Here is a 12,013-nt window from a genome sequence, read left to right on the forward strand (position 1 = left end):
GAGGGCATCAGAGACCCTGGAACTGGAGCTAAAGACCATTGTGAGCTGCCATGCTCTTAATCAATGCACCATCTCTCCAGACTTTAAATAATTATGTTTATGTGTGTTCATAAGCTTGTGTGTGGAGATTGGAGGATAACTCTGTGGATTCATTTCTCTTCTTCCATCTTTATGTGGGTCCTAGGGATTAAAGCCGGGTAGGCAGGCTGGGCAGCCAGTGCCTTATAAACCGAGCCTTCTGGCTAGCCCGGCTATCTAACGGTGCCAATTCGCTGGACCACTTATTTGTTCTTTTGAGACAAGAGTTTGACATCAGTGATTTACGTACAAAGATACTTGTAACAAATTTAGCAACAACCTATGATCGATTGCAGATGATATGATTCATGAAGGCCCTTGAGTTGCTGGAGAATGCCCAGGAAATGACGTTGAGAAAGGATGGAGCCAAGGAGGTAAAGGAATCAGAAAGGAGGGTGGGACCCAAGGATAGCAGAGTCAGGGACACGAAGGAGTAAAGGGGATGAACCTTTCCGCTGGTGGGTGTGGGTCCGACAACCCCAGGATGTCAGGATACGCGAGCACGCAAAATACAGAAAGAACGCAGAGTCCTGAGCCATCCCAAGTCTCACCTCCACAGTGCAAGGTTTCTGGGACAAAATGCTGTGAGTCAGGAGGTGACCACAACAATGGGGTAGGGCCAAACTAGTGACGAAGGATGGACTAATGGGCGAGGGCTGTAGTAATGGGTGAGAGCCGGACTAACGACGAACTATGCTGCGCAGTTAGGAATTCTTGGCTGAATAATCCAGTTAGCGTCAATGAAGAGGAGAGCATTTCCATTCCCTCAATGGAGCAGAAAACAACCTTTAAATAAATGTGCCGGCTTCCTCCGCAGGGTGCCAGATCAAATACTGCGTGGAGTGGAAAGACGTCAGTAAACCATACCCGGGATCCGAAATCCAGGCTGCTCCATCCGAAAAGCTCCATCACTACTAGCTCCGCCCCCTTCAAGGTAATGAGCCCGCCTCTCACGCCGATTGATCAAGCTGTCCACTCGCTGCTGCGAAGGTAATATCCGGATAGGCGGAATTTGTCAAAGGAATGGATCGCCCTCATAGTCCTACTGCGCATGCTCTTCCCGTGACCCCAGCTTGAGGTGACGGCGGGAGCCAAGGCGGGGTCCCAAAAGCACTGAGGCTGAGGGACCCGCCACAGCTCCGTCGTCCGAGAGGCTGGGCCTGCTGCCGTCGGTGAGGACGGGCCCCAGCGGGCGGGAGGGTCCCGGCCCGCGAAGCTACTCCCAACCTGGCTGTCCCGGGATCTGGGATTGGTGCTAGGAAAGGGTCCCTGGCTCTGCCCTCTCCTTGCCGGCCATCCGCAAGGCGCTTCCTTTCTCTATGCTTCCCTTTGACTAACCCACCCTACCCATGAACCAAACCTGAACACCCCCAATCTGGGACCCCACTCTCCTAATTCTCACCTACCCCAATCTGCCTGGTACACACCCATCCTTAACCTCTGCAGTTTTGTCGCATCTGTCCTGGGGGTTCTTGTCCCAGTGGCAGAATTTGAGGGCTGGAAGCTAGGGAGATGCTTCAGAGACTGGGGTGGGGGCATTGGTGGGAGGGGAGCAGGGAAGTGGGGCGTTCCAGATGTGTTGGGCAAGGGTGGTGGAAGGTATCACTCTGAATCAAGGTGATTAGGAGACAGGAGAAACTTTGCTCTGTTCTACATATTTTTCAATTCTTGGTCTTTTGGGAGGTTCACTGCCTTTTTCTTCTGTCTCCCTGTGAGAATATGTCCTGCATGCCCCAGCGTCATATCGTTCCCTAAGCAGTCCGCTCACAAGTCCTCCATGACTGCAGGACAGTGAGTATGGGAACAGCTGTTGGCGTCCTGACTTCAACGACTTTCCCCTTCACCTGATGCTAGCAACTCCAGCTACACAGATCAAACCAGCCCAGAGAGGGTAAGCAGGTCTGTCTTTCTCTTGGGACATTGCTGTTTCACCCCCATCTTGATGAAGGTTATTCTATTGAGCACCCCAAGATAACAAGAGAAGTTCCAAACCTCCAATGCCTCGTCAGTAAGAGTTGGGACCGTAATTGTTTTATGGCCACCATAACAAATCGCCACCAATCTAGTGACTCAAAATAACACAACTTCATTTTAGAGGCCAGAAGTCTGATGTGGGTGTTGTTAGTGACAGCCACTGTAGTCCTCCTGAGGCTTTAGGGGAGAACACTTCTAAAAAGAGCCAACCTTGTTTGGCTGGTGATGCCCTTGCTTGGTCCCCTGCCAACCCTTGAATTCTTTCTCCACCCTTCCCTGCTCTTTACTGCCACTTCCACATTTTTTTCTTTTCTTTCTTCTGCTTGTTTTTTAAATTGTGTTTATTTTGTGTGTGTGTGTGCCACATGTGTGCAGTGCCTGTGGAGGCCAGAAGAGGACATCAGATCCTCTGAGCTGTATAGGTGATTGTGAGCTGCCTGATGTGGGTGCTGAGAACCAAATCCCCATCCTCTGGAAGAGCAGGAAGTCCCTAACCACTGAACCATCCATCCTGCCCTGTTTCTTCTGCTTGATTTGGGGGAGGGGGCCAGAGTGTGTATATGCCTGTGGCAGTCAGAGGACAGCCTGTGGGAGGATCATGGATGGATCATGGTGGATCATGGGATGGAACTCAGTTCTTGAGGCTCAGTGGAAAGCACTGTTACCTGCTGACTCTTGATAACCCTTGTTTTGGATAAGTAGGTTTGACTTGAACCCCCAGACCTCTTGCTTTAGCCTTCCTACTGCTGGGATTGTAGGTGTATGCCATGACACCAGCCTCAAGGGACTGGGACCTGGACATCTCAGGAGTCATTATTCTGCCTCTCACAGACTGATGATGTGTGAATGACTCCCACTTATTTATTGTATGCTCTTGTTTCTTGAGCCGTTTTTGCTCTTCTGGGTCTCCTTGCTCATGACTAAGGTCATGTGAGCTGCTTCGCTTGGCTGTGCTGGGGACTGAACGTAGGCAAGCTCTTAACCGAGCTACACCAACTCTTCACTTTTTTTTTTTGGTAGAGGTGGGGATAAGTGTGTGTGTGTGGGGGGGTGTGGTATGTGTGTGTGTGTGTATGTGTGGGGGTGTGGTATGTGTGTGTGGGTGTACAATGCTGTACACATACAGAGGCAAGAGGAGGATGTTGAATGCCCCCTGCCCCCTGCCCACCTTATTCCCTTGAAACAAAGCCTCTAACTTGAACCAGAAGCTCACCATTTTAGTGAGGCAGATGGGTCAGCCAGCAAGCTGCAGGGATCCGAATGTCTCTGCTTCCAGTGCTGGGTTTAGGCATGTATGGCCAGGCCTGGCTTTTTCATGGTGCTGAGGACTTGAACTCAGGTCCTCAGGGTTGTACACCAAGCTTTCTTCTTGAAGTTGGAATGCATGACAATCTTGCCACTTCACTCTCCTTAGTCTGGGATTTTAAGTGTGAGCCACCATACCTAGCTTCATGTAGCTACTTATTTATTTATATAGTCATTCATTCATTCATTCATTCATTCATTTTGTTTGAAACTGGGTCTCGAGTAGCCCAGGCTAATCTTGAACTCCTGGTCCTCCTGCCTCACCCTCATATGTGAAAGATCTAGTCTGAGGCTGTTTATCTCTAAGTAGAAGACTAATAAAAAAATTACCTTTCAAGTAAATGTATCCTATCTTTTAAAATGTTAAATATGTGCCTACTGTAAAAAAAAAAAAAGAAGAAAAGAAAAGAAAGAAAGAAAGTGAGCTCGTGGATGTTACAGTTTGAGAGGGTGGTCTGGAGAGATGGCTCAGTGGTGAGAAGCGCTCACCGCTCTTTCAGAAGCCCCGAGTTGGGTTCCCAGCACCCGGGTTGGGCAGCTCACAACCACCTGTAACTTCAGCTCCAAGTGATCCGACACCCTCTTCTAGCCTCAATGGGCACCTGTACATGTGACGTTCACTCTCACAGACACGCATACATATAAATAAAAATAGTAGAAATAAATTTTTTTAAAAGGTTGTGAAAGGTGGGATTGTGCAAATCACTCATTCTCATCACCATCCCGAATTCATCCCAGATCATAGGTGCCGCCGTGCAGTCTGGCAGATTTGAAGAGCGCTAGTCAGGCTTTTGTAGAATAACCGGTCATGGGCTGAGGTTTCCTGAGCTCTCACAGAGGTGAAAATCTCAGCACGGCTCAGCGCTGTCACCTCACATCTGTGTGACTCATTGCAGATAATGTTGACTCTGATCACCTGGTGGAGGTGATGTATGAGCCCCATGGTTCCTGTTATCATCCCTGTTTCCTTGGGAATGAGTCACTAAGTGATGAGGGAGAGGACTTAAGGTCGTCTCAAGGAAGAACCTCCTTAGAATTCTGTTAGCTTGAGACAGGGTCTGGTTTAGCCTGACCTGGCCTTGAACTCTGTACATGGCCAACGGTGACCTTGAACTCCCAGTGCTGAGATTATAGTCATGTGCTACCATAAAAGGTTTATGTGGCGTTGGCACTGGAACCCATGGTTTTGTGCTGGACAGACACTCTCCCAACTCCATTCCCAGCCCTGGAACTCATGAGGAAGACTCGGGCCCTCTCTAATGTATACTGTTATTTATATCTTTATGGACTTGTGGATATTTATTTTATTCTTAAGGTTATAATCCTACCCACTTAAGTGTGGACTCACTCTGTGGAGTGCTTTTCTTACTGGAATTGGCTCTTGCCAGTGGGACTGGGTTACAGTCCTGACCCTCACCAGCTGTGTGGTACTAGGCCACGTCACTAAGTGCCCAAGGTCACCTCCCCGAGGGCAGAGTGGGAAGGTGGTAATACTTGGGAGGAACATCATTGGGTTCCTGTAATGAAGATCAAGATTGACATCAGGTCTCGTCCCTGACTTGGCTGCTCTGTGCTGGACTTGGCAAGAAGGCCGGTGGGGCAGGGTACCCGACCACTTCCTCACACCGTTTCATCCAAGAGGTTTCTGGGTCTCTCTGTTGTATGTATGCATGTGTGGCATAGTGTGTGTATACATGTGACATACCGTGTGTCTGTGTGTCTGCAGGTGCTCTCATGTGCATGTGCAGGTCAGAGGTTGTTGGTACTGAGTATCTTCCTCGACCTCTGCAAGGTCTCTCACTGAACCTAGAGCTTACTGTTTTGGCTAGGCTGGCATCAAACTATCCCCTGGAGTCTCCCTGACTTGGCTCACCCCCGCCCCAGTGCTAACCACACCAGGCTTTCAGTGTGAGTGTTGGTATCCAAGCTTGGGACTTAACGCTTGCACAGCAGGACTTTGTTCACTGAGCCTCTGGGTCACTTCTGTCTTTGTCAACTTGGGTTCTAAGTCTGAAATAAGATCTTTTCCTCCCTGTGCTGTGGATTGACCACTTGAATGCTAGGCAAGTGTGCTGTGTTCCTGAACTATATCCCCAGCCTAAAACTAGGGTTGTTTTTTGTTGTTGTTGTTTGTTTGTTTGTTTGTTTTTTGACAAGGTCTCATTATATAGTTCCTGGAACTGGAACTCCTTATATAGACCAGGCTGGCCTCAAACTCAGAGATCTGCCTGCCTCTGTTTCCTGAGTGCTGGGTTTGAAGGCTTGTACCATCATGCCTAATCCTAAATTTTAATATGCTTGATTTTATTCTAGTGATCTGTATTAATCTTTGTTTGTTTGTTTGTTTTGAGCCAGCCCTGGCTGTCCTGGAACTTGCTTTATACACCAGGCTGGCCTCACTCGCGGAGATCCACCTGCCTCCTGAATGCTAGGATTAAAAGATTGTACCACCACTGCCCAGTGATTTGTAGTAATCTTATTTACTTGCTGTTTAATTGTTTTTGAGGTTCCAGGGATCTAACGTAGGACCTTGAGCATGCTCATTTAGCACTACCGCTGAACTGTTCCTCAGTCCAGCTTATGTGTATTTTCTTTTCTAACACTTGTGTTGCGCAGGAGATCCTTTTCTTCTGATTAATGGACTACTGGGGAAAAAATTACCTTGTGAATAAATACATCTCATCTTTTTGTAGATGTTAACTCTATTGTCACTGGGGGCTCAGGAATGAGTTCATGGCATGTAAGATAGTAAACCAGTGAAGGGTGAAATCGCTCATTCCCGCCATCACCCTAAGCTACATCTCAGATTCATTTGGTAGCACCCCTTCCTCCTCCACTGACTGCTTTGCCTCCTCCCTTAGGACAGAGCCCTTGGACTCCCAGGTTCCTGGCCAGGGAGGTGGAGGAAAAGGAGAGGCCTATCTGTCTGCTAGGGCGACGTGGCCTGAGGGACAGGCTGCTGGTCCTGGGATGCCCCAGCCCAAGCCCAGTGAGCAGGAGTGTGAGAGCATGAAGACCAGCCAGGAGCCAGCTCCCCAGCCTGGCACAGATGTGGTCCCAGCAGCCCCCAGGAAGCCCAGGAAATGCTCCAAACTGGTCCTGCTGACAGCTTCCAAAGACAGCGCCAAAGTGGCCGCAGCCAAACGCAAAGGAGTGCACTGCATCATGTCCCTGGGGGTGCCAGGCCCCGCCACCCTGGCCAAGGCCCTCCTCAAGACTCACCCCGAGGCTCAACGGGCCATTGAAGCACCCCCCCAAGAACCCGAACAGAAGCGCAGCAAGCTGGACCTGGGTGAGGCTCCTGTAGCTGGCGCTGCCCCCTCAGAGATACATGGTCCCTTTCGGAGCTGCCACAGGCAACTGGCTCCAGTTCTGAGAGTCCCCGCTCTTCCCTTTGCTGTCTTGATCCCTGCTCCTCTACTTCTCTGAGCACAGGTGGGAGGTAGAGGGCTCAGGGGTTATAGGTGCTGCTGGGTACTCCTTGAGGAGCCCAGGACCCTGGCTTAACCCCTCCTAGTCTTGCCAAGTAGCCTTGTCCCTTAGAGTTCCCTCTGCATGGCCTGCATGCCTTGCTTCATCACAGGAGTGTCGGAGGTTGAGGTGGGCCTGCTGCCATGCACGTCCATGCTGGAGGCTGCTGGTGACTCTCAAGGTCTTGGCTACACACAGGCGTTTCCCAAGGCCTGGGCTTCTTGGGCACCTGCCACATGTTCCACAAGCATTTCACAGCTGGTACAAAAAGTGCCAACATTTCTTTACTCGGCCAGTTTACCCGTCTGTAGACCTGCAGTTCTGTGTTCACTGGGTGCTGGGCCTCAAGGCCAACAGAAGCTGTGGGGACCCTCCTCCCTGTCTCTTCTGACCCAGCCTCATCCACACTGAAGCCACCACAGCGGGTAGAAGAGGGCTCCAGGACACTGTCGGGGGCGGCGGAGAAGTAGCCTCAGAAGTTGCAGGCTGATGAGGGTCCAAGGCTGGGAAAACTCAGTGCCCTGCTCTTGTTTACAGTGATGAGATTATGGGAGGCCATGGGTAACTCAAGCCTCACCCCTTACCACTCCACCATGGCTGTGCCCCTTCCTCAAGTGTGTCTGGGTGGGTGGTGACCGGTGACAGCAAACTGTCCCTTTCGCTGTACTCGGCTCAGGCTGGCCTCGAGTCAGATTCTCGGGACCTATGGTGATCTCAGGCCTCCCTGGGAGTAGTGAGGTGGCAGGTAGCAGAGGAATTCGCTGGGGACAAGCAAAAGAGGGCTGGCAGATAGCCTTTGAGGACTCAAGATGGTACAGGAGAACAGCAAGTGGCCAAGTTTGGAGTACTGAGTGTCAGGACATTGGGGTGGTGGCCACGGGATGCACTTAACACAAGTTGAAGACTTGGGACTTGGTCTAGGGTCTAGTGCACATGCCAATACATACACATGGCTCCTAATGTCACCAGAGCTGAAAGGAGAGCCCTATGCCAACAGCACCTGGAGCTCCAGGGAGGGTGATAAGACACCTTCCTGGGTGGAGCTGGAAGTGCCCTAACCTGGGTGTCTTACTATGCGTGTGTATGTTGTGCCATTACTGTATGTGTTCTGTGTGTGGCTGTCTATGTGAGCATCTTTCATTGTCTCTCTTGTCCCTTTATATGACTTTTAGCCATGAGGGTGGGTGGGTGTTAGTCTGAAGCAGTTTCCCCTCCCCACTAGGCTTGGAGCAGGCAATACTGCAACTCAAACAAACCTTTAGGGATGCTCAGTGGCAGGGAAAAGTGAGTTGATCTCTCCCAACAGAATAAATAGCATCTGGCAGGCCCTGAGATGGTGAGGGTGAGAAAAGCTAAGTCCTGGGCCTCCGTTTTCTGCCTTTGCCCAGACGGCCCCTCGGGATCAGCCACGTATTCACTGACAGGAAGAAGACAAGAAAACTCCTGTGTCACCATCAGTTAGCTAGGACAAGGGACCCTGCCGCATGGGGTAGGGATGTAAGGGGATAGCCTAAGTTCATAACGCTTCATAGTCCCACTGCCCACCCCCACCCACATCGGCTAAAATCTCCGGAAAACCAAATGGAGTGACCATGGCTACAAGCCTGGAGTTCTTTGGGGACCGTGAGGACCCTCGATCCCAGCTGCAGCTGGAGCAGTGCTGAGGAGTCAAGAAAGACTTCGGTGTGCTGACTCTGCTCCCCCTAGTCAGTCCTGCTCTGGGCTCCTCCCTGTCCCCCAACTTGGTTCCCACCAGCATGGGGGCAGAGGATGGGTCTGTCACTACACAGAGGCCATCTACACAGGAGTGGAGTCTGGCTGGGATCCCATGCTTCCCACAGAACTTGGGTATGGGGACATCTTGTGTACCCTTTCCAACCACAAGAGACCTTAGCTGCTTCCTGTGTAAGCTCAGGCTCTGCAGCAACACGGCTTCTGTGAGAACTGGGGCCAAACTCATGTCTCCAGATGAAATACGAAGGAAGACTGCTACCCCTTCTGGGCTGTGCTGGGCAGTTGCTCTTGATCAGCTGACAATCTCCTGTCCATTGTTCCCACAGGCACACCTCCCTGTCTCTGCTCTACCCAGGGTCAGGTGGTGGCGACAGCCACTTCCTGCTCAGATGTTTCCTAGAAACGTTTGTGACCCTGACCTTCATGGCTTTTTAGGAACAGTACTTGCTGTGGCAAGTACTTCTCTAAATCAGTTAAGAAAGGTATCTGGCCCCATACTGACCCCTAAGAAGCCAGGTGAAGGTGACTCTCAACTCATACTAGAGCAGTGCCTCCCCCAGCCTTCCTTTGCTCTTTGTTATCAGCCTGACCTATCTGCCTTTCTTCTAGATGCAGATGGCCCAGAAGACAGTGGAGAGTCTGAGGTGTCCTCATCAAGTCCTGAGGAGAGCCCTGTGTTCCCTGAGGCACCCAGCCCTTCCCCATAACCTTGGCAGCTGTTCCAGCATGTGCTGCTTGCTGTATCAGTTACTTTTATAAGCAAGAAGGAAAAAAGAAAATAAAAGAAACTGCTATTTCCTTCCATGGGTAGGTTTTTGTTGTTGCTGTTGGTTTTTTTTGTTTGTTTGTTTGTTTGTTTTTGTTTTTGTTTTTTTTTGTTTTTTTGTTTTTTTTTTTTTGATCCAGACAGGGCTTCGCTGTATATAGTCCAGACTGTCCTGGAACTTAGTCTGTAGACCAGGCTGGCCTCAAACTCAGAGATACATCTGCCTCTGCCTCCCAAGTGCTGGCAGAAAAGACATGTGCCACCCCCTCCAGGCTAGGGCAGGTTTAAAACACTGTAGGATTTAGTGTCATTGGAGACCCGCTCTGACCTCATCACTCTGGAGACTTCCTTTCTCCCCATCCTTCCCATCCCAGACTTACCTGCTCTGAGCCCTTGGACCGGTGGAGTCTCTCTTGGGGTCTCCAACCTCTAGCCTCACAGGTGGGCTTCCGGGGCCTGGAAAATGAGCTCTTGGCAGAGTGGTTCCCAAGGCTTCGTCTTCGTGCTGCCGCTAGCCTGAAAAGGTACCCCTGCCCTGGACCCAGGGCAGCCTGCTCTTTATCACTGCCTGCTCCTTCCCTCTGTAAGGTTCCCTTCAGCTGAGGTTGCCATAGGCCACTGTCCTTCCTAATCTAAGCCTGCCCCCTAGAAGAAGACCCTCAGACTGCTGACTCCCAGCATGGGACCCCAGCCTCCTCCCTACAAGTATCACTGAGGAAGGGCTGAGCCAACACCTGAGACTTGTCAAGGATCTGCCTGGGATCCTCACAAGAGTGTAAGGCCACCCAAGAAATCACACACACAGCCTGGGCCCCTAACAAGAGTAGGATCCCTGGGGCATGCTGATGAGCCAGTCTAACCAAATCAGCAAGCTTCAAGTCCAGTAAGAGATCCCAGTCTCAAAAAATAAGAGGGAGCGCATTTGTTGGCTTCTGACCTAAACACCCACACCCACACCCCAGCCCCAGTCCCCCACACGAAGGCCTGAGAATAGAGCAAGGGAGAAGTGGGGCCAGAAGCGGGGCAAAGCTACCCTAACCCTTGTGTGCAAACCCCTATCTGTTTTCCTCCAGTCTGTATTTTCCTGGTTTTCCAATATTCCTAGATCTCGGCCGCCGGGACTCTGCCTCACAATTGCTCCTGGAGACCAGATGGGGGCGCACACGATCCGCGCCCTCCCGCTTCTCCGCGGTACCTGAGTGGGGAGCGCCTCCTGGAGTGAGGTCTTGGATTACCAATTTCAGTCAGTACTGCTCGGCCGAACGTCAGAAGCAAGGGCTCCTTAAGCACCAGACACAGAATTGCTTCTTGCATTCACACGATGTATTAGATTTATTGTCCCTGCTTCCTGCCCCATCCCCACACCCTTAAGCTAACACTACCAGGGAAGGGTTCTTTACTTGGACTCCTGAGTTTACTAGTATGGAGACCTTAGGGAGAGGAGCCTGCAGGGCCACGAACATGCAGAGCATGAAAAGGAAAGATGGGACAGAGATTTGGTATTACCAAAATGCAGAGGGTTTATAGGTTCTGCCCATGTATAGTTCAGATGTGTGGGTCAGAGTAGCCCACGGTGGGGGGACTTGCAGGAAGTTGGTGTCCCACCAACTCTGAAGTGAAGGGGGAGCCTGCTAGTCCTGTGGTAAAAGCTGAATACAAGGCAGAGCAAACAGTCCTCCCTGGGAGCAACCCTGCTTCTGCCTCCTGAATACTAGGATTACCAGCGATGCCTGTTCTTAAACTTGGGCTTTTAAAACAAGGCCCCTTGTGTCCTTGAGTTCCGATTATTTTTCCACCTCCCAAGTAGCTAGGATTCAAAGTGTGGGTCATCACACCTGGCCGAACTGTCACTCTGCTTAATTTTTGTTTTTGAGATGGTCTCAAAACCTACCTCTCAAGAACTGGGATGTGGCCACCATGCTTGGTTTTGTTTGTTTTAAAATATTTATTTATTGACTTATTTGTCTATTGGATTTTCGAGACAGGGTTTTTCTGTGTAGCCTCAGCTGTCCTGGAATTAGCTCTGTAGACCAGACTGGCCTCGAACTTACTGAGAGACCCACCTGCCTCTGCCTCCCAAGTGCTAGGAATAAAGGTGTGCTCCGCCACTGCCCAGCCTTAAGGATTTATTTTCCTTTCATCTGTGTGAACATTTGCCTGCATGTATTGCAATATCCACATGCCTGATTCTGACAGAGGCAGGAAGAGGAGGTCAGATCTCTCTTAATGGAACTTTGTTCTCTGCGAGAGCAGTAAGTGCTGAGAAATTCTAAGCCAGAAGTTCTCAGTCTGTGGGTCAAGACCCCTTTGACAAACCTCTATCTCCAAAAATATCTACATTATGAGAGTCTTAACAGTTTTATGAAGTAGCAACAAAAATAATTTTATGGTTGGGGTCGCCACAACACGTAGAACTGTATTAAAGGTTCACAGGATTAGGAAGGTTGAGAACCACTGCCTAAACCATCTTTCTAGCCCTGTTTTTTTTTTTTTTTGAGACATGCTATATAGCATTGGCTTCCCTGGGACTCACTGTGTAGCTCAGAACAGCCTCATTCCCCTGCCTCTGCCTCCTGCAATTACAGGCTTGCCCCTCCACACTAGGCTTTGCATTTTCTGTGTTTTTTAGTTTTTAGATTTCAGAAAAACCCTTTATCTTCCATTTACTTATTCACTTATGGTGAT

The 12,013-nt window shown here is 50.3% G+C and overlaps 1 protein-coding gene across 5 annotated transcripts; it reads left to right on the forward strand.

Annotated features, from left to right (window-relative positions):
• The first annotated feature begins 401 nt into the window (after nucleotides 1-401).
• On the forward strand, nucleotides 402-9,366 carry Flywch2 (FLYWCH family member 2). Of its 5 annotated transcripts, XM_038327934.1 has the most exons (5): nucleotides 402-452; nucleotides 896-1,012; nucleotides 1,866-1,969; nucleotides 6,219-6,649; nucleotides 9,172-9,366. In XM_038327934.1, the coding sequence occupies exons 1-5, from the start codon at nucleotides 423-425 to the stop codon at nucleotides 9,267-9,269; spliced, it is 780 nt and encodes a 259-aa protein (XP_038183862.1). In that variant the 5' UTR covers nucleotides 402-422; the 3' UTR covers nucleotides 9,270-9,366. The 5 variants fall into 5 exon arrangements, with proteins under 5 accessions (XP_038183862.1, XP_038183866.1, XP_038183865.1 ...); XM_038327935.1 differs by lacking the exons at nucleotides 402-452; nucleotides 896-1,012 and adding an exon at nucleotides 1,142-1,250 and having other exon boundaries at nucleotides 1,795-1,969; XM_038327936.1 differs by lacking the exons at nucleotides 402-452; nucleotides 896-1,012 and adding an exon at nucleotides 1,170-1,250.
• The last annotated feature ends 2,647 nt before the right edge of the window (nucleotides 9,367-12,013 follow it).

The sequence above is a fragment of the Arvicola amphibius genome, chromosome 4 (assembly GCF_903992535.2).
Source record: "Arvicola amphibius chromosome 4, mArvAmp1.2, whole genome shotgun sequence".
Classification (NCBI taxonomy): domain Eukaryota; kingdom Metazoa; phylum Chordata; class Mammalia; order Rodentia; family Cricetidae; genus Arvicola; species Arvicola amphibius.